Source organism: Orbicella faveolata, unplaced genomic scaffold (assembly GCF_042242905.1).
Source record: "Orbicella faveolata isolate gen_17 unplaced genomic scaffold, um_ofav_v1 contig_1, whole genome shotgun sequence".
Lineage (NCBI taxonomy): Eukaryota > Metazoa > Cnidaria > Anthozoa > Scleractinia > Merulinidae > Orbicella > Orbicella faveolata.
Window position 1 is genome coordinate 14,527,753 of NW_028301536.1, and position 23,030 is coordinate 14,550,782.

The 23,030-nt window shown below is 38.7% G+C and overlaps 1 protein-coding gene across 1 annotated transcript; it reads right to left on the reverse strand.

Annotated features, from left to right (window-relative positions):
• Window positions 1-40: 40 nt before the first annotated feature.
• On the reverse strand, window positions 41-22,801 carry LOC110061385 (uncharacterized). The gene is made up of 25 exons (XM_020768229.2): window positions 22,510-22,801; window positions 21,460-21,507; window positions 19,716-19,812; window positions 19,369-19,427; window positions 18,747-18,827; window positions 16,987-17,090; window positions 15,079-15,139; window positions 14,236-14,302; window positions 13,539-13,599; window positions 13,295-13,348; window positions 11,292-11,448; window positions 10,868-10,992; window positions 10,701-10,760; window positions 9,512-9,599; window positions 9,300-9,386; window positions 8,886-8,911; window positions 8,119-8,443; window positions 6,371-6,815; window positions 5,683-5,864; window positions 5,033-5,107; window positions 3,085-3,252; window positions 2,142-2,679; window positions 1,706-1,737; window positions 1,008-1,063; window positions 41-361 (listed from the first exon to the last, which is right to left on the reverse strand). Exons 1-25 carry the CDS (start codon window positions 22,612-22,614, stop codon window positions 262-264), a joined length of 3,201 nt encoding a protein of 1,066 aa, XP_020623888.2. The 5' UTR covers window positions 22,615-22,801; the 3' UTR covers window positions 41-261.
• Between the last annotated feature and the right edge of the window lie 229 nt (window positions 22,802-23,030).

The window sequence follows — 23,030 nt, forward strand, 5'->3', positions numbered from 1 at the left end:
AACTTGAGATCACAATAAAACACAGGCTAACAAAAAAAACTTCACGAAACTAAATAGATATTTTATTTGGCAATATAATTCTCTGTGCATTCGATTAAATTGAAATGAAAAAAACGGATCGCATCGAGGAATCCCTTCCTCTGTCTTACTACTCCGGATAAACCGGCACAACCAATTTACAGGCTACCTCGACGCAACAGAACTAACGAGGACGAAGGGCCGCGTCGGTCAGGGGCTGCAGCAGCAGATAGGAAACGTCACCTATGAGGAACCATTTTTCTTGCCGCTCAGGAGGCCCTTGAGGTTAACATTCACGGGGATACGCTCTCTTCTCTCCACGGGTGTAAGATTCATGCAAAATCTAGAAAGGATTAGATAAAAGAAACATGTAACATAAGTTTCAGTCCTGTCTTCTGTAAATTATATATTGCAGGTTTTCATCCTCGGAAAAAGAGAGGAAAGGTTAACAACTATCGGTCGGCTGAAGAAAGCAGCCGAGGGAGTCGTCTCCTTACCAAGGTCTTTTTGCAGCTCTGGGAACGAAATAGTCCCCTTCAGAGCAACGCAACGTTGCGTGACATCACACACACACACACACACACACACAAAAAAAAACCGGCTGCAGAGGAGATTAGGAACGAAATTGCCCTCAAGAACTGTAAGTAGGGTGAAGTCTGCATACGAGCCAAGTGACCCATCAGGCCGGCGTTTATCTCGGGTTTCTGTAACATGAAGCGAATAGGAGTGCTTCTATTCCCCCCTGGATGGGGTGCTAGTCCATCGCACCCATTTTGTGGAAAGAGGCACGGTGGGAGTAAAGTGACTTGCCCAAAAACACAACACAATGTCCACGGCCAGGGCTCAGACCCGGACCGCTCGATCCGGAGACGAGCGCATTTAGACTGACTGCTTAAAATTGACCAGCAATTTGAGATGGTATCGTCAGAGCTCGTTAACTGATAAAACTGCGCATCTTAGGCAGACACTTTATTATACTACTAACTTACCTTTTAAACTCCTCGAGTTCTCGCTCGGCTTCATCCATCTGGGTGAGCTTGTCAGTCTAGAAAGAGCGAGACGCAATGCAATGATCTAAGTCTACTTTGCAACCATGCTCTCGATTGTCCCGTAACGGAGAGTACATACACCGTAAACTACTGCTAATAAGCTCTGGGCTTATACAAATTCGTAAGGGGTTTGGATGGGCATATAAACGGAGGGGCTTGTATCCGAGGGGGCTTATAACCAGAATAAAAAAACACCCGTTTCGAAACGAGCTATAGCTGCACATGTTTATCGAAATAGCTTTTTTTCATGTACTGGTAATTAAGCTTTAAATCATCATAATAAAACGAATTCAAAACAAGGAAAGCTAGAGGGACGTTTATATCCGAGTGGGGATGGGGGGGGGGGGGGTTATAACCGGAGGGGCTTATAAGCGGCAGTTTAGTCTGATGTGGAGGGAACAGTGAAGGAAGACGAACGGACTTTTTAGGCTAGATAAAAAGTACACCAAAGGAGTGGGGTGAGGCTAAGAGGCAGTAGGAAGGGGAAGGAAAGGAAAACGTGCCCACACAGAATTTCATTATGCATGTTGTTATCCCGCAGCATAACAGTTCAAAGAATAAGAACGAAGGCGATAACATTCTGAAACCAATCATCTTTTATCATTTTTAAATGCGACATGATGACTGGAAAAACCTACCTCGATGTCTTCACGCGGCAAGAAAACGTCATCTGAGTGAAGAATAGGAAAATAGGTCAAACAAACGAAAACGCAGACAAATACCAAAGAGAGACAAAAGATACGTAAGATAACCATTATTGCACAGGCAGCAAAATTTCGACAACAGAATGCTAAACAACTTAATGTACGCCTTGAGAATTTTCCTCCAGGTTTCCACACATTTCTTCTAGTGCAATTTGGAAAAAAAAAAACTGTTCAAATATCAAAGGGTGTTTGATAATGTATGTTAAAAGCAAGCAAAGCCTTGACGAACAGTGCACCAACGATTTTCATCGTTCTCCTCTGTTATATCACGGAAACTAGCCAATGAGATAGCGAGAATTTGCCTGTTAGTGTAATGAGCAATATTTTAATTAATTCTCCATATTTACCGTCTTAACTTGCTGTTTCTCACCTAATGAGACCTTCTTCTTCTTCTTTCCCTGTTTCTTCTGGGGTAACCGGCAGCTGTTGTCACTTTTATCTTGCCCTTCTTCTTTGTGATTACACACCGGAGCAGGAGGATCAGGAGACACAGATTCCTGCCGCTTTTTCTCCGACTTTTCCTCAGTCTTCCTTCGCGAGCTGAAATTATTTTCCTTGCCGTTACACTCCACTTTAGATACCTGGCGTGACACCATGACGTCTTCATGTGCATGATTTTGCTTCTTGCGTGACTTGCAGACCTCGTCTGGGACCTCCGCTTGTTTGTGCTTTTGTTCCTCTGCCTTCCTCCGCTGACCTGATTTGCCGTCTATACGTTCTTTGACGTTGTTTGTATTTGGTATTTCGTGTTTTCGTCTCTCTTCTGACAGCTGTCTGTTTCTTAGTACATCGCTGGTACCATTGTGATGAACCCCATTGACCTTCTCACAACCATTGGAGGAGGAAGAAGCAATTTTGTTTTCAGTTAGAGTTTTAGAGGTCGTAGTCTGTTTAGCCTTCTCAGCGGCCTGAAAAGAAAGCATTAAAAAAGTCCGTCAGACAGTAACGGACAACAGTAACCAGCAAAAATCTTGGTAGTTCAAATGCAAAGTAGGGTAAGAGGTTTTGACACAGGCCTTTCTCGACGGGAAAGAAGTGCTGAAAATACGACAGTGGCGACACAGCACTACGTAAATCCATGTGGCACCTTCCATTGGTTGCTTCACTCTTATTAACAGAAATTCAGCCCGCTTTATGCGCGCGTTAGCAAGAACTAATCAGCGAGACAGACACTATGGATTCCTTATTTCCACGTCATCAAAATGGAATCTCAGACGTCTCTCTCCCTACAGCTGAGGACTGGTATGGGCACGTGACAAGGTACGTCTGTTGGCTATGGCGCATGCGCAGGAATGACTTCATGTCACACTCACCTTCTTTTGTTTTTGTCGCGCTCTTTTCTGTGCCTTTGACTTTGTAGCCAGTCTTTCTTCCTCCATCTTTTGCCCGTTAATGAACGTCAGAAGGTCATCCACTGAGCGGTGATCAACCACAGTTGCATTTGCAGACGACTTTTTCTTCTCCTGTACCGGCTGATGAGGCTGAGAAAGAAAAAACAACAACAAAAGTTTCACCACACTTGAACGAAGCAATCACTCTTTAACTTGAAAAATTACCAAAGAAAACAACAGGAGCACTTCACAGGAGAATCAGGATTTGGATGAACTAACTAAGTGGTCTCAGAACACATCACCAAAACTGGGATTCATGTTGTGGCTTCTTGTACCTTTGGTAATATTAATGGGTGAGATTACTGGGAGAAATGCTGTGTCGAACTTCCATCCACGTAGCCAAGAGGATCTTACTGTGTATTTGAAGACGTATTTTGTGGTCCTGCCGCCATATAAATAAACCAATTTCTTTCCAAATTAGGCCCACCGCTCTTCTAACAGAGCTAAATCTACAGTATACATGTACATGTCCCGACCGTGGTTTAGACCAAAATTTGAACAAACACCATACGCAGGAGGAGAATTCATGAAGTGGAAATGATGGGATAAATCGAGTTATAGTTAGCCTCCGCTGAAACTATACCAAGGTTATTCTGCAGTGAGGGTATCCTTGTCTGAAACTAAGGCTATTCTTGAAGAAGACAGAGTGTTCATAAAGCTCTAGGATACAAGACATCTGTAGTCACATCTGTTTGTCGAGAAACGCTGAAACTGCAGCGGGTAGAGGCTATCATTTCATACTTACTGAGATTTTCGGATAGAATCGATCGCACGAAAATCTCATACGGAAATTTCTTCATCCAATCACAATCACAAAACGACTGTCCCACTCTTGGGAAAAGCGTTTCATCCAATCAGAAATCAGCTGTCAAAATGAATCGGTCAGTTCGCAATGCGTTCACGTTGTTGTTGGCGCCTCTTCAATCTTCATTCACAGAAGTTTGTAGAGTTTCCTCAAGTTTACTCCAGTTTTCTCGCAAATTAGCTATAAACCACAGACAATGGCGGAAAGTTCGAACAGGTTTATCGCTTTAGGTAAACCCATTAAAAAGTACATCGAGGAACAGCAGAACAAAAAGAGTCGGGCAAAAACCCGACGAGAGTTAGCTTGCTTAGCAAATTCCTCAAACAGAAGGAAGAGGCAAGAAAAGTTTTAAAGAAGACAAATATGCCGTAAGCATTATCGACGACAAAGAATTTTACCAAGCAAGGAAATGTCTGGAAGCTCGAGGCAAACGACTTAAAAAAAGGAAAGCCAAAGGAAACGAATCAAACGCAGCTGAAGCGTTGACTGATAACGAGGTAAACATTCTGTACGAAAAATATCTACAGTAGGTTTTTGAAGAAGCGACAAAGTGCTTGCACTCAGACGGAATAAAACATAACTTGACATTTGTTCTGCCGAATGAAGGGCAACAATCTGGTCGAGGGTGAAGGTCTTAGCAAGGATAAAATAATGGAAAGTGCTTTGTACGGTATTAACGCACCCGTTGTTTTTTTATCAGAAAACTCACTGGTTCGCTACGCTCACTCGTTCGTTTTCTGATACGTCAACAACTCTTGCGTAAATACCGTACGCGCGCACCTTCCATGAGATAATCTATATTTCTTGAAGAAGACAGAGTGTTTAAACAGTTCTGAGAAAAGTGACATCTGTAGTCACATCTGTTTGTCGGGAAACGCGGAAACTGCAACGGGTAGAGGCTATTCTTGAAGAAGACAGAGTGTTTATAAACTTCTGAGAAAAGTGACATCTGCAGTCACATCTGTTTGTCGAGAAATGCTGAAACTGCAATGGGTAGAGGCTATTCTTGAAGAAGACAGTGTTCATAAAGCTCTTCGATACGTTACATTAAAAGTGAAATCTCACCTGCCGTTTGTTGAGTCGAAGTCTTAACTTGTCGCGCATCTCAGTGTAGTTATGACTGGTTGGTGCCACAGGAGGCTGAAAAATATAACCACAGGCTCATCAATCAAAAAACGTTCCACCAGGAAATGAACAAAATTCATCGACGTTGACATGCCGTGGTTCGTCATACGATCTTTCTTCTGACTAACGATTGCATGATGTCAGAATTAAAAAAAAACGCCTAGAACGAGGAAGTAAAAACAATTGCTTCCTTATAAACAAACATCTATTACTATAGGATAAGAGGTGAAATAGACCCTTTGCAGGATCCGGTCACATGGTACGGAATTAATTACGCTGGGACGCAAGTTACACAGTGGGACTTCCAAAACAAAGGAACTCGTTCCAGTCCAGCCCGACTTTCCTTTGTTTTGGAAGTCCCACTGTGTAAGTTGCGTCCCAGCGTAATTAATTCAGTACCATGTGACCGGATCCTGCAAAGGGCCTATTCACTCTAAAAGAGCGAAAGAGGAAGTAGTTAAAACAGGAAAATACAGCAGACCAAACACTAACTCTTTATGATTCGTGTCAACAATGAAGACAAACTCCTAACCAATAGATTTCCCCTGTTTGACATAAAACAATTTATACTAAATATGCCTGCTACTTACCGCAGCGTGTCCGAAGAATTCACAGTAACAACAGTCACAGTATTTGCCTCGGTCCGTCCGACCGTCCTCCGTTGATGACGAACATTGATTGACAGGTGGCGTGTCACATGAGCTGCCGTCTCCACTGCTTCGCACACTAGAGGGGGACCCGGGGGGTACATCAAGTCCCAAACCATCGATGTCTAAACAAAACAGACACATGGCAGTTAAATAACCTACCATGACAAATACAAGGGAACACATTACTTGCAAAAAAAATTTCGGATGTTTAATTCCGGACACTTTTTATCTCATTTCGGACTTATTTAGGACACTTTGCTGAAAGATAGCTACAGAAAATTTAAGCCAACAAGATACGAATTAGACTGAAACACATCTGTGAAAATGATAGTTTTACTACACCCTGAAGGTTTTACAGATACACCGACGAGAAAATAATACAAATGCTATCAAGGCATTACGTATCTTAAGCAGTCTCAGCTAGAGTTCGCTCAATAACGGAAACTAAGAGCTTTGGAGATATTTAAAAGTTTTGTATGGTACTGTAAATATTTCGGACGCTTAAAAATTCAAGACGGTTTTATTTTCGGACACTTTTTTTTTTGTCCGTTATATTTTTGGCAAGTAATATACTCTTTTTTGTGTGAAAATTAAGCAAGGAGGGTAATTTTTAAACAAAATGCCACACCTGAAGACTGGCTTGTTCTCCGTGGAGAACAACTGCTTGCGTCATCATCATCGTCGTCGTCGTCTTCATCATCCTCATCATCGTAATCACTGTTGCTGTCACTCAAACTGTTATCCTCATCATCAATTTCAGTACAACCATCTAAGTTGTTATGGTAACCATTATAATTGACGTGCTTGAGGCTGCTGTCCAGGAAGAAGCTATGGAGATCCGGAGGAGGGCCCTCTAAGGAGCAGTGCAGGGATGTTGGGGGAGGGGGTATGATGTGGTGTGGATGAAGATGATTGCTGTGAATATGGTTGTTGTTAGGAGGGGGAGTGTGAATTGCAGGGGAGGGGTGGGTGGTGAAGTTCTTGTTTTCAGCTTTTAGTCTTGTTTCCTGATCCTTCGCACCATGAAAAGGGCACTTGCTACACTGACAGTCGGCCATCTTACCACTTGGAGGCTGGATGGAAAAGGAATAATTCTTTTAATTTCCTTGTTCTAAAGTATAGTAGTGTGCCTAAAAACGCACATGTACAGTAAAACCTGTATTAAGTGGACACCCTTGGGACACTCACTAGTGTCCGCTGAATACAGGGTGTCTGCTCTAAGTAGGTTCTAATACATTGTGCAATGATCTTTAATTATTAACCCTTTTGTAACTCAGTGTAACACAGTGTAAGATCAAAGACTTTTCATAGCACAATGTCCAGTCAATCAGTGTACCAATCTGAAATAATCTACTTAGCTTTAAAACGACATCCCTGAACAACGTTAAAGGAGTCTGGGTTGAGCTTTCAGAAGTAAAAAGCCCTTGAAGTGTCCGCTTATTGCAGATTTTGTGCAGCAAAATGGCTTAATATTGGTGTCCGCGTCCGCTTAACAGAGGTGTCCACTGAATGAAGGTTTATTTTACAGTAAATGTAGGAAGAAAATTTTGGAAGTCAAGCGTGTATCCACTTAATAGAACGTGTCCGCTTAATACAGGTTTCACATGTACTTGTACAGGTTCCCTTTTACGTTGAAAATTTGCGATTTGACTGCATGGAGAACAGTGGAGGTCCGCACACAGACTCACTTTAGACATAACACCTTTTCTAAAGCCATGTCACTCTCACTGAACAAATCCAGAAAAGAAACACAAAACAAATGGTGCAAATTCAGCAGGCAAACATATCTAGTAAATGTTTGAGCAAGCAACCGCTGACGATAATCCCGCTGGTATACGTTGGATCAATAGTGATCTAATCAGGATAAAGAATATAAAAGCGCAGACTGATACAACAATGTAGGATGATTTAAAAATTTAGTGTACTATATTTCAGTTGGCCAAACCAGCCCTCTTTGGGTACAATGAGAATTTACGTTACTTTCAAGCTATACACCAGTTTACAACATCTTCGTAATGCATTTCTCTGCTTTTGATCGACCAGCTACATCAGTTGTGACTTACACTGCAAGACTTGAACTGTTTTGCCTTACATATCATAATGCTTGCTTGTCTGAAGTTTACACTTTCTTCTACACACACACATTAATACACACTATGCAAGGGTTTCATTAAGGGCCAGGCACAGGGCAAATTGACCAGCTGTGAGGTTGATTTTGTCTGACTGGTTTAACCATCTAGAGAAAGATTTTCTTATGAAGAAGTTCAGTTCAAAAAGGCTTGAGTGCCTGTGAGAAAACCAGTTACCCTCCTGCTGACAGTGTTAATGATACCCCTGACTATTGTCTCCTACAAGCAGCACCACAGTACATTGTACCTGCTCCGTGGTCTTTCCTCCATCCCTATACCCAGTAGTACTGCTACAAACTGGGCAGTGACAAGCACTTCCCAGGCCATTCATCATCAGAGGAGGCGGCAGCAGCGCGGGTGGTATCCCATGGAGGTCATTACACATTAGCAGGTGAGGATTGAAGTTTGGTACTGGGTTCGTCCACTGAGCCTTACCAGCTGTGTTCTGAGTGGGTGCCGCAGAGGCATGGCTGCAGACTTTTGTGTGCGAAGTCGCTGATTTGAAAGGTGGTAGCATGGGTACTGGTGAGTTCAAGGGTGACGATGGAACATTGCAGTGACCACACTGACACCTATGTCATGAGAAAAAAAAGACAGTAAAAGGTCAAGTATGCATATGAGCCAAGTGGCCCAGTAAAATGTACACATTCAAAACTTTTTCGACAAGTTTTCAAGCTTTTTTATCGCTTTTTGTGCCCAAAATGTCAAATGCATGCATATGCTAGATTTGAACAAAACGGCTTGAATTAAAACTTAACACAAAAGTTGCTTTCAAAGCAATAACGTAGAGAAAAAATAAACATGTTATTTACTGGCCTTAGTCAGTCCGTATTGGGAAAATGTACCCTCAGTCTTGAGTATGGCCTGAGGCCATCATACTCAAGACCTCAGGAACAGTTTTTCCCAATACGGACCTCCTGGCCGGCAAATAAGATGTATATAATTATTTTGGGAAAAAACACTGCATAACACACAACTTTGAATACATAGTGTCAAGGAGAAATCATGACTCACTTCTGAGACGCAGGATTTTTTAACACCTGCAACACAAGAGAAACAAATAATAAGGGTAATATAACTTGACACAACGAGCTTGCCAAAGTTCTAGCTGGTGGAGTAGGTGGGGGGGAGGGGAAGTTTGCTTGCAAAATTGCTTGGATGGGAAATGTTGCACAGGAACATCAGAACCTACTTGTAGATACTGTACTCAATGGGAAATTTAAAACAACGTGACCAGCTTCAATTCAATGGCTTCATACATGGGGTGTAGAAGCAGAGCAGTTGTACTGGAAGAATGAAGGTCATGGGTTTGAATCCCGATGAACCAGGACTTTTTGAGGATTTCCTTGCACAGCTTTAATTGGCAAGTAACTGAAAACATCTACTGCATTTCAAATTTTTTGCCTTTAGTTCAAACAAAGTACAGACCTGTCCTATCTTATTTTTCCACTCCACTCCTGTTGAATCATCCTCCCATTCCACTTTTGCTATTCCACTTTTTTCTCGTAGTTTTGCCTAACAATGAAAAATTACATGACACTACTACACAAGCAACTGGTATAAGTACGTGTAGTATTGTAGCAAACTGTACAAAAAGATGAGCAAACTCAACAAGAAGTGTTTTTGTTTTTTGCACTAACCTGTTTCTCTTTATACAATTTGAAAGCTCGCTCACTTTCTTTCCACGAAAACTCAATCTCCGTGAGATCGTCTGTAAAATTTAGGTACCTTTGCACAGAAATGAAAACAAAGTTATTCTTGTGGAAAGAATTGACAATCAGTATATAAAGGATACTACACGGCGGTGAGAAGATATCAATTTTATGTTTGAGTGGCAGGAACGATTTTCCAAAGATTTCCGACCACCCTTCCAAAGATTTCCGAAGAGTCTCCAAAGCTTATCCAAAGGTCACAAAAATGTTGTAGAACATTTTCCGAAAATTTCCAAAGATTACCGAAGATTGCCGAAGACTTTCGAGGAAGACCCGAAGATGTTTGGATCATACAGCAACGAATTTAAGTACAATCAAACTTGGTATCAGTGAAATCATCGATATCTTCACCAGTGAGGATATGGAAAATATACCACCCGTGTTTACCAGTGGTGTATTTTCCAGTACAACACTCGTGTTTATATAATAAATATGGTATATGATAAGCTTGGTGAAACAAGGCAATGCCATTATCAGCCTCTGTATGTAAACGACAAAGCAGTGAAACTAAAAACTACCTAAATGGCCATTAATTGGCCTAGAAATCTCACACAAAGCAGCGGAACACACACCAGATGCAAAGTAGGGTTATTTTTATTCATACTTCTTCATATTTTTTAGACTTAGAATAGAACCATTTTCCCTAATCATTATGCTTCAATTGTTGCACAACCTGGGTACACTACTACTGCATGTACATGTATTTTTACGATAACTGCAGAAATTCTTGCGCACTCATTGGCTAATTTTTATTGTCAATAGGTGGACAGACACATGAATTTATATTTTATGTGGTGCGTCAACGAGTGAGAGCGGACAACTTGACACTTCGTTATTGTAAAAAACAAATTGTCGGCAGTTTTTAATGTGTCTGTCCTGTTATTGACGATGAACTTTGTCATAACATAACTCATGGATCCACAGCTACTTTGACAATGTTATGACGAAATTCATGATCAATAACAGGACAGACGAATGAAAAACTGACGTCAATTTGTTCAATGGAGCTAATTTTACGAGGTTGGAATACCTGTGGTGTGACACAAGTTACTACGAAAAAATTCTGAGCTCCCACACAAAAATAATATTCCTTGTATGGATATAAATCACATGTTACCTGTGAAGTAAGTTTGGGAATGTGTCTTGGTGGAAGTTCTCTCTTGCAACAGCACCCAATCTACAAAACCAACCCAAAACAAAGCGTTGTGGTAAAGCTTGTAGAACAAAGAACATCAAAAACTACCAGGACCAAACATAATCATTTGCATAGTGTACACAACGTACCTCAGCTGCGTAATAAGCCCAGGAAGATTGTTATAAACAGCTGGATCTCGGTATATTTCAGTGTAAAATAAGTGCTTGTGAAGGAGGTCCCAGCTCAAACCAAACTCTCTTAGATGGTCAAAATCCTATGCAATAGACAGAAGAAAATAATGTATATCGATTTAATGTTAGCAATGTCAACAATCACACTGCCTGATATCTTCTGGGTTGTACAAACTGTGTTTAGTAATGCTGGATAATATTTTTCTACATGTATGTCTGAGATTTGTCTCAAAGATATTAAAAACTGACAAAATGCATTTTAAAATGACAACTGAAGAGCTGAACTCACATCTGTAATCATACCAGACCATTAATTGGGCCACTACTAAACCCAAGATCATGTATAAGAGAGAAAAGTGTGCTACAAAAAAAATCGTCTTACCAGTTTGCTGAAAAACGGTCTAAGAATGTCAAACGCCTTTGAAAGTGCTTGATATTCATCCAGTAACATAGTAAAAAATTCCTTGGCATGGTTTGGGGACAGGGGGCACGATGTCAGGTATTTAACAAGGCGTACTTTTACTTCTCGTACATATTCCCTGTAATCAAGAAAGTTTGATATGAGCAAACCTCTGAATTTCCAAGTGAATGATGATTGAGATGAGCTAACTTTTGCATAATACGAAATTAGTCTTTTCATAGAAAAACACTGTTTTAAAGAAGAAAAAATTACAGTAAGCAATGACCAAAGCTCTTTGAAACTGAAAATAATGATTCTGACAATAAAAAATAACACAAAGATTTTTTTTCTCTGGACTTCATGCCCACAGCAGAAAATTTATTTCAAAGCTGTTTACCAACACTGCAAGACAATGTTGACAGATACAAGCGAACCTTTTCGTTTTTCAAGTCACTGTTGCATGATGCACATGTATGCCTCCACAATTGAGATTTACATTTATTTCCCTGGTCAACAAATGAACCAGAATTTTTAACACAAGCTTCCATCTACATTTCTTCTGATCAACAAATCAACCAGACGTTTTAACAACCACTTAATTTGAGTTATTAGAACTAATAGTTCCATTTTTAGTGCAACACTCCCAGTTATGTAACAACTTGTCCTAGAGATGTCAAATGATATACATACACTCACAAAACAGCAGAAATGCGATGGGAAGTTAGCAGATGATTGACGAACCCCTAATTTGCATAATCTGATCCAACGCAACATCCTGTAACTTGCTTAAAGCAATTCACAGGTTAAATATACATGTCCTAAAAACTTCATTAAAAGATTCCCTGCTTTCATTTTAAGAAGACCATTTAACAGTTTTTGTATTCCAGACTTTTGCCTTTTAATTCAAATCTTAAATTATGATCTTATACCGTATTTACCCGTGTATTAGTCGATCCCGTGTATAAGTCAACCCCCAATTTTTGAGGCCAAAAACTAGATTTTCTTAATTTCCAGGTAAGAATTTCTTGGAAAACTTATCTTGTATTTCTTAAATTATCTTTCAGCTACCACAGATATGTAAACAAATCACAGCATGTTTCAATGTGCAGTTTTAAAGCTTATTATGGCACGTATACAAGCGTTTTACCCAGTTTAGCAACACATGTGCATACAGACTTTTCGATGATAATTTTTGTAAAATGCTCACAAAAATCAAATGTAAGGATTTCAAACAAGCCTTTTTAAGTGCGAAGAGATTAAAAGTGGCTTTATAAGACAGGCAAAACACCAAAGAAGCTCACGACTTTCAGAACGACGCCATAAACAAAGTGCAAAGCGTGTGTTGGGAACTTGGTAGTCAAGCCTTGAAATCGGTCAAGTACTGGTACAGAAGTCCTCGCACTCGTATCCTGCCAGGTTACCAAGCAGAGAAGTTCCAAGTGCGAAAGATATTTTCTCCAACGGCTTTACTACAGCTTTATTTAAAGGAAAAATATTGGTTCTTTATGACAAAATTGAGCCAGTGAGTGTCTACAAGATTCAGGTTAAAATTTAACGGATAAATGTTGATGCATTTTAACTTGAAGCTCTGATATGGAGAGACAGATCGCTAAGCGAATGTACGTTGTAAACTGTGACCCATGTATAAGTCGAGGGCGAATTTTTGGACTGATTTTTAGGTCTTGAAAGGTCGACTTATACACGGGAAAATACGGTAAATGTTTCGATTTTTAATTGGAATTTTACATACCGGTAATTAGGCTTTTTATCAACTTTTAATTGTTCTTTACAAACTATTATGTGCTAACCTCTTTTAAATAAAGTTTGATTGATTTCAAGATTGGTTGACTCTTTAATAGAAAAGCAGGCATGCATTTGAATGGAATACTATTAAGATGACTTGTATCAATAAAAACCATACCAAGAACAAACAACCACCTCCCCCCTCCCAAACAAACCCTACTCATGTAGGCACATGTACATACCTTGCTTGAATTTCAAGCTTTTCAAACAACTGAGCTGGGTCACTCTTTAGTAACCTAAAAAGCACAATGTGGTTGCAGTCATACAGCAAATGAATCATTATGAACAGAGGTACTCATGCTTTTCACATACTGTGTGGTACACAAGTCTATCATTTGGAGATGGTTGATGACAAATACAGAGTATATACATAATCACACCCAACAGCCAGAAATCTCTCCAAATCAACAGCTGGTTGATACTCACTTTTCTACTTTGCTTTTGAGTCTGTTTTCATCTAGAGAATTCTTCACTGTTTCCTCCTCATCTAAAATGTTACCAAAAGTACAAAATATTCCCTGGTTGAAAAATAATCAATTGCACAAAGAGGGCACAATACAAAACACATTAGCCCATACATGTACTGTATAAGTAGACATAATCATAAAAAAATCAATGGTAGTTCATTATACAGGTTTCAGTTTTTCTGTAAAACCATTAAATAAATTAATCAACAAAATTTACTTACAATATTTTCAACTAAACATGAGCATGTGATTATGAGAACTCTAACGTTTGTGCACCCAAGAGAATTTCAAGATCTCTCAAACTCTTTAAAGTGTTTACATTAAGGTGTGTAAACAAATGTGGTTATTTGTATGTATTTCTTTCAAAAATAATTATGGCAAGAAACTTAGGTATTGCGCTATTGTAATGATTGTCACATCCCCGGAACAAAACACTACTTGTGGCTTTCTAATCAAGCTCCACAAAATATGACTATATTGCATTCAACACGTGTAAATATTATAATGTCACCTCTCCAACTGATTTTTTTTTCACATCAAAATAATGTAAAACAAACAAACAAACAAACAAACAAAAAATATAAGGCTGGCAAAAGTTATCAGCAAATAAATAAATAAGTAATTAGATAACAATGAATCATAAAGTGGCAATTTACCCGCTAAAGATGTTCCAGCTTCTCTGTAAATACATCGGACAATGTTCCGAACCTCACCCCAACAACACTGTAGACAAAAAAAAGAGGAAATTTACCATAAATTACCAAACAAAACCCCAAATGACCACTTTTCCTTTATTAGTCACCAAACCTACTATGCCAAGAAAAGTACAAAAGAAAAACTCTAAATGAGAGTAATGTTCAATACAAATCAAAGGCTCTATAAGGCAACTCGTGATATTTGAAACAGACAAGTTCATAAAATACATTTGGGCAAATAGTCTTTAATTTGGGAGCAATTGTTCCACTTTAAATGCAAACGATCAGTTAATTACTTTGGCAGCCATTTTGTTCACAACTGATGGGCAAATGTCGCACCTCTCATGAAATACCAGTCCACTCTAACCTCTTTCTGGTGCGGTATTGGTCATTCATACAGAAGGGGAATAGAAAGGTCTACTTGAAAAAAATAATCATCAAACAACTGCAGAACGCATGTGTGGACTTGTTCTTTTTCATTTTTATCTGAATTTTGCAAAGTTTGACCTCTCATCATGCCGGTTACTGTCAGTTCACTAAAGAAGGAAAATGACAGTCTCAAGGATCAAATTGCCACTCTAAAGCAAAATATCAATAGGCTACAAAAGTTGCTCAGACAAACAGATGCCCCAACCGCCAGCAAAGGTGGCCATTCAACTTCGAGTTTGCTTGATCTTGAGACTTCAACCTCACTTGAATTTTATGGCCAGTCTTAAGGCCAACTGAACCAATTTCAGCTGAATGTCAATAACATTACCTTCCGAAATTAATATCTGTGTAAGAGTGCGGTGCAATTTAACTTACCCAAAGCTGCTGCCTCTCCTTCTCCTTAGCCACATCAGTTATTACATCTTGCTTCACAGAACTGTAAAAGAGACATTTAACAATTTTCACAGTCTGCCTATAACCACAAAATCAGCATGTTTGGTACAACGTGCATGTACAGTGTTCCTCGTGCATTTTCCATAGTACATTCTGAAAACTACCTCTCCCTGTTTGCCATGACCCATGTACAAGTAGGATTTGAAGTATTTCAAGGAAGACATTAATACAGGACAACAAGCATCCTAATAAAACCTTAAACTACATGTAGAAGCCTTAACCAGAAAATACATGTACTAACTTCTTACTAACCAAGTGCAAGGGCCATACTTGGGAATATTGGCCCAAGGTTGTGGCAGTACTGTCAAGTGCAGCGAAATCCTTACAAGAAAAACTGAGGGCCAATATTTCCCCAATATAGCTAAAGCAAGCTAGGTTAGTAAGTAGTTTACTATATAGCACTAGGCAATGCTAGTTTGGAATTTGACGGCTTTTGAAAACAAAAAACAAAAACTGATTAATGAAAATTTCAATGGAAAAGGTCTGTATGGCAGAATCCTGACCAAGAAAGAACCAATCAGAATGCTTGGATTAACCTCAAGACTACACTGCCATACAATTAAGCCTAATACCACTTGTGGCACCAAAACAACACGATGTATAATTTCCCTTTTTCCAGTGAAGTCTTGCCTGTTATTGATTGCCATTCTAGCCTACAGTCCTTAAACATTTTGCCACAGTAAAGAATGATTTGCCCTAAAACAGACTGCTACATATCCTTTAATTCAGCAATTTGACTTGGTTTACAACTTTTTAATTGCCAGTTCAAGGACCTTCGGCTGTGCTTCCTTAGCACATGTTCCTTGCAGCTGTATTTTAGTTTAGAAAACAGTCCTAAGAAAATACGCATGCTGATTGGTTAAAAATTGTGTTTCTATAACTTGATGGAAACACAAAACTAGCATGAGCTGTTGACGTGATGATGGCGTGAGCAAAGAGAATTTACATTTTGATAATAAAAGTTAACAAGTTGTTTTCCTTTTTTTCGTCACGGTGTTGTCTAAAAGAAATAGAAAACGTGTCCTCCATGTTTCTAACGAGTTATAGAAACACTTGTGAAAGTTTACGAGAACTTCAAAAAGCTGTGGAAACACTCATCTGTGACTCGTGTTCCCACAGCATTTCTCCTTCTCCCAAACTTCCACTTGTGTTTCTATAACTCAATAGAAACACAGTACATGTTTTCTGTTTCTAAGTGTTATTCCTTTGTACATGTACATTCCTTAACTTTGTCAGCATTTACACAAATTCCCCTGGCTGGTGTTTGTATCCTACAAAGTATTTTTGTTAAAACATTCAAGTACTTTCGAGGGCATAAACATCTGTACATTGCCTGAAAAATACGTTATTATGCACCAAGACAAATTAAAATTTCCAATCTGTCTTAATTTTCAACAGAAATGCCAGTCACAATGTATTTTTACTCTTTGAGAGATGGAATTAAGAATCAACAACAAGTGCAAAACTGAGTTGAGAAAAATCAAATGTTAACTTCAATAACTTTTTTCTAAGATGGCAATGAATCCTGCAATCCTGCAATCCTGCATGATGTGTTTGTGGAAAAGGTCAACAATTATAAAAGTGATTTGAGAAAGAGGGGAAAAAAGTTATTTAACCCCTTAGGATGGTTCCATATTGTGAGTAAATGTGACCTCAGCCTTGAAAATGCCGCCCTTGGCCGCATTTTCCAGACCTTGGTCACAGTTTATATATACCGATATACATGTATGTATGTGACCTTAAGTCAATGAAATTCCATGAACCCCAAGAGAAGGCCATCTGTACCACTAAGTTATGTGCAGCTATTAAAAATTTGCACAATATTCCTACCCTCTGTCATAGTTCTGGCAACTGCACTTTGCTAGTTGTTCACAAGGTTTGGTTGTGATTGAAAGAGTGAGATTCAAGGTTGGTGCTTGCTTCCAGTCCTGATCCTGTAAAGATACCAAGAAACAACCATAACATACAGTTGGCAAAGAAATGACAAAGCATTCCCAGCTACAGTGTACATGTAAGTGTTAAGAAGTCTTCAACACATCACTTATAATGTTAAGCTTCTTGGAGTGCACATCTTGATGTGGCAACCGAAAAAGATAATTTTGTGAATCATGTGTTTTGAAATCTTTTCTGTAAAACACTCTTCAATTTGTGCCCAATAAGACTCACTTATACAGTCACCTTAATGTTTTTAACAATATGATCTCATTAAAAATGCAAATTAGCCAGGGATCGACACTGACTTTTCAACTTGCTAGCCTAGTGGCTAGTGACAACTTAGATGTTACCAGCCAATTTTTTTTTTTACTAGCCAAGTGTTGATGTTGGTTAGGTCCAATAACAACAAATTAATTACAAGCAAGACTTAAAAGCTCAACCCAAGCAACTCACTTTAATACATGATGTTTCGTCACATCAAATCTCTTAGGCTGACAGATCACAAAGAAAGAAAAATCCAGCGATTTTCCCGAAAAGACTTTCAGGACTCTGTTTTTCTTTAAGACTTCCTTGGAAAAATATTGAGACCCCAAGACTTTATTGTAACAACTGTCAAGACTTCTTCACAGACAGGCACTGTAGAAATGTTTCAAAAGCAAAAGCTGAACAATAGTGCAAACTGCTGTTGGTGAAATTTGACTGCTAAAAGCCACTGATTTAAATGTCGAAGGAGTAGATCTTTCTCATCTAGTTATCTCTGTAGTGGTAAGTTTTGTCAGTATGCATACAACAACAAATCACCCATGCATGTGTCGTTACGCTAAATGAAATGTTAACCCTTTACAGTTCCACACGATTTTGCGCATGATTTTACCAGGAAGTTCGTGTTTTGTTCTACTAATTTATTTTGTAACAAAAAGAACATCGATGTGTGCTTTAGAAAAGGCTGTATTGTTTGTCAAATGTTTCTTTGAACATAATAACGTGTTCAGTTACCCGTTTAGGTACAATGTACCGCACAGCAAAATGAAGACAAACTTAAATTTGCATACTTGTTGGACAGCACATGGCCAGAACACGGTATGTCCACAATAAAATTCTGACTTTGTTTCCGAGAAAAGTGTTTGTGTTTGTCTTCCCTGAGGAAGACATAAGCTAGTTCGGCCAATTTCATTTTGTTTACTAGTCAAAGTGGCTGGTGGAAATTGAAACCCTACAAGCCAAAACTAAATTTCTACTAGTCTGTAGCTAGTTGGCTACCGTTAGTGTCGAGCCCTGTTAGCCATGAGGTCTACTGGGATTGCAACCACTGAAACAAATTTTTATTATAATTTAACTATGAATAATTCAGTTTGGTGTATAGGTATGTATGGTCTATCTGACTAATAATGTAAATGTACATTTTAATGTAACTTCACTTCGTTTCTTCGAGATTGATTGCAGACTATAAAGCCATGTACACTGTAATCGTGCAGGTACATGTACATCCATGAGCACACCATGCATGGATGTTGACAATATTTCTAATAATAATGAAAACAGGGGTACTCTGACATGCATGGGTTCAATCTGTGCTCAATCAAAAGTGAAGTATTTGCAGAGTACTAACTAAGTCATCTGCTGAGAAAGTATCAGTGTATCTGCAGTAAACTTACTGGTATTGAAGGCTCCATTGCTGCCCTACGTTCTTCCTCTTCAATGTTCCTTCTACAGTCTGGACAAACCCACAGCGGAGTCTGCCAAGGATAAAAGTTATAAATATCAGATTAGTCGATTTCCTGCAAAAAAGATAAACAATGAACTCTTTATTTCAAAAGCAGAAGTTTGATAAAAAGTGAAAACAAATTGGCCAGTGTTAGTGAGTATACATGTATCATCATACAGTAAGTCTTTCTCAAACTCATTAGTAATTCATCAATTAATAATTCATTGTTTAAACAAAGGAAATCGTGACCGTGACAGTGTTTGGATATCTGATCTTAATTAGCATAGACTTTTGTGATTTTATTGCTCCGTTTTCTCCTTAGTTTTAGTTTTGATTGAGAAGATATATCAACCACTCAAGACAGTGTTTGAGCACATTTCCAAACACATTGAACTTCGTGAAAAATACTCCGCTGCGCGTTGTATTTTCAATCCTCATCTCGTTGTTTGGAAATCTGGTCAAACACCGTCTTTCGTGTTTGATATATTTCATCATTGCTAAGAGGAATGCTCCAGCTGATGTGACGGTATTTAGGATACTGATTCTGTAGCACTAACCAGAAGATACCTTACCTGTGACACAGAAGATCCATTAGAATTGGATCCTTGAGTTGTGGATTTAAGCAGTTCTCCTGAAATTAAATCACCAAAGAAGAGTTTTGTGATCTGCCACTGACAGTAAATGAAAAAACATCAAAAAAGTGTGGATTGTATCTGACATGAAAAGTCCATAGATTAAGGAGAGGACAACAGTCTTGGTTCAAGTTGATAGTTTTGATTCTTATATGCAAGCACCACATGAGCCTACATTTACATGTACATGTACTGTACATGTAGTAAAATGGTTATGTTTACCTGTACCTTAGCACAAGTAATATATAAGTGTGAAACAATAGACCAAGGAGAGGCAGCATTCTAACCTTTCTTGCTTCTCTCATAGCGTTCTTTCTCACAAAGAAGACATCGTTCACTATCTATATATGGAGTTCCAGCTTTAGGTGCAAGTTCAGCTTTGAGCTGTTGGTAGAGAATGTAAAACCATCTTGAAGTAAACTGTAAAATATAGCATTATTATGCAAATTTTATTATGCAAATTTTGAAATTCTAGACTCTTGCAGATGCATTTCCTGCATTTTGAGGCCATCTTTATGTTGCTTTGTTGTTCCTAGAAGTCAATCAATTAGAAAGACAAGATAACATGAGGTATTTTAATTCTTTGTAATGAAATCGATTCATGAACGATACATCATATTTCACCATGAAAAGAAGCATAACATTTAAGTTTAAACACCGAAACGCGTCCCTTTGAATATACTCGGCTAACCTTGCAAAGAATCAATATTCTTCGAGCTCTTTTGTTTTGATGGTGGAGCGAAATATGCCAATATTGATTGCCTTTAGGCAGCCATTATTACTCATGCTTAGTCCTAGTTTTCTCTCAATTTCAGCCGAAGTGCCTGGCACATTTTTTCACTTCATATTGAAGCGATTGTTCTCACGTGTTCTTCACCTTTCTTGGTCCAAAAGGCTGGGTTAACACTAGAAAGTTTTCTTTTTCTTTACCTATAACATAAGACTTATTTTGCCAAATTTTGTGACGAGAATCGTTCGCTGCAAGGAAATTATCTGGTCTTAGTTATTTGTGTACCACTACCCGGGACGGTTACAAGCGGGTAGTCCGCTCATTGCAAGCGGGTAGATCTACCCGCTACCCGGCTATTATTGAAACCCCTGGCAAAGAGCCTCTTGGCTTGCTCTCAGGCAAAAATGTGGAGAGCTGGAATACAATTGTTTAAAGAAGCTGACGTGGCCTACACTCGAAACATGTAGACTGTTTCTTTCTTTAGTTGAGTACTATAAGATCATTTTTAGCATAAACAAACTAAACTCTGACAATCTCTTTGAATGAAACTACAGTACATGTAAATGAAAGTTTTCAGTGACTTTTGCTTCAGCTTTTGAATTTCAGTGCAATACGATATACATGAAACAAAGTAGTACATGGCCAATGTAATCAGAGCATGTTTCTTCCAGGGTTATATATAAGCCAGGGGCCTACATGTTAATGCCTATATATTCACATGACTTTTTACTGGGTTAACTTTTGGGAGGGTTAATTGATAATTTCTCTACAGAGAAGTGTGAAGTGAAAACAAAAAAAATCATGCTACAATATACATGTACAAGTAGTGGACATGAGACACAAAGCAAGGGCTTCAGTTCGTTGATGTACTAATGTCACATGAGCAACATAAGTATGGATGTAAACAAAATAGAGTAAAAGAAGCTGCACAATGGGGGGGGGGGGGGGGGGAGAGGGTTATAACTAAAGAAGTTATAATGTTTTGAGACCTTTAAAATCTAAGTCTATTGTACTGGGGTTTTTACTGGGCAAACTGACCGGGTGTGAGGATGATTTTGCCCAACTGGTTTGACCATCTTACGTTAGAAGTTCAGTTCACATAGTTTTGCCTGCCTGTGAAAACCAGTTGCCCTGCTGTTGAAAATTTTAATGAAATCCCTGACTATATACTGTAAGTTGATTGGTGACATGCATTGTATAACAATTTGTTTTTTTCATAATCAAAGACTATTTTGAAGTTTGTTTAACAAGATAAAGTCATGAGATGTCAAAAATAATTTTGTTTAAGTAACAAAACTAACCAGCTTCAATGTAGCATCATCAACACAAGTGTGAACCTTTTGTTCTCCCTGTTGAAATGTTAGGAACAAATGCAGATGAGCAAAAGTCAATCCAAATTTCTAATATTTAAAATGGAATAATCTAAGAAACAATCAACAGGGAAATAAGAAAAGTGAAAGAATAGATTAATGAAGTCAATCATTTTGCAATCATTTTGTGACAATGGGGTAAAGCCACAACGAATGCCCCAAGACCTATTGGTGATTATTAGCCTTAACTTCCTTCTTAAGATGTAAACAATCTCTGTAAAATTCAACCTAATTCAACCTTGCAACTTGTACGTGTAAAGTCATGGACGTAAAAGCGATTTAATTTTGTTACAGAATAAAATCCGTTAAGGGTGGCTGTCACGGAATTACAGTGGTTCTGGATATAACTTTTTCGAATTTACACGAGGAGCGATTTCAAACCTTGAATGGTTATGCATTCACAGAGCACCAGTGCTAGCATTACATGATCGTTTGAAATCGTGTTTTCGACAAATTGTTATTCCTAATTACGTAGGTCATTAAACTTGAAATATCTGTTAGCATGACAAAATTAAATCAATAAAAGGTTCGGTTGTTTCAGAGAAATAAATAAATAGTCTTCTAAACAGCCTACTAAACAAGGGATTCCAGAGAATGCTTTCGTTGGATCTGTTACTTCATTCTAATTTGTAGCTACATTGTAGTTACTGATAAAGTTTATCATACAAGTCTCTACTACACTTCGCATTGAACTGTGTACATGTCAAATCGAGAGGCGACCAAGGTTTTCGTTTCGAAAAATAAAAGGATACACTGGCACGTTACGGGCTTACATTGATCGAAAGAAGAAATCTACCTTCATGTCATAATTTGCACGACCGATGTCTAAGTGAAAAACAAACATTCCATTTTCAACGGAAATCAAGTTTAACCATCAAAACATTAGGAACGGACACACATCAGCTGAATACTCAGCTGATCTTGCCTGCAGTTAATTTCCTGCTACAACTGCCTTTTCTCCACTTATTTGTCACTACGTACCTCTCGATTTTCAACTGAGTTTGGATCAACGACGTGAGAGTTCGTTTCAGAACTCTGCTTCGAGCGCTTCTTTCGTCGTTTGTTATTCCTCTCGTCACAACTCATAGCGACGAACAGCTGGGCCAAAGTAGTTTTCTTATTCGAAGATATATACGAGTAATTTGATTCACTCGTAACACAAGGCTTCGTCGTATCCGGCCGACAAGAAAACAAAACAGAAGAACATCAGTTCCCACACTTTCTCTCAGAAGCCACACATCAAAATGGCGCCCAAAATTCCCGGCATGCCGATCGATCTTGATTGCAAAGGATTGTGGGCATAAGTTACTGGCAGGGGATCTTGACGATCTTTCGAGTCTTCCGATAATTTAAGGAAGTTCTTTTCGAAAATTCATCGATTGGAACGGAACTGAAGGCACTATTTCCTTTCCATTTACATTCTCCTTCTCAGTTCCAATCCTCTTTTGACGACAAATTTTAGCGCACAATTTTGAAAAAATAAATAAATGAATGAATGAATG

What these genes read in the sequence shown, in the direction of transcription:
- LOC110061385 (XM_020768229.2), bottom strand. Translation starts at nt 22,614, where the DNA reads ATGAGTTGTGACGAGAGGAATAACAAACGACGAAAGAAGCGCTCGAAG. An exon ending in CTCAAAAGCAAAGTAGAAAA is followed by an intron (nt 13,349 to 13,538) that starts GTGAGTATCAAC and finishes TGTGCTTTTTAG; the next exon opens with GTTACTAAAGAGTGACCCAG. An exon ending in GGGCTTATTACGCAGCTGAG is followed by an intron (nt 10,761 to 10,867) that starts GTACGTTGTGTA and finishes TTGGTTTTGTAG; the next exon opens with ATTGGGTGCTGTTGCAAGAG.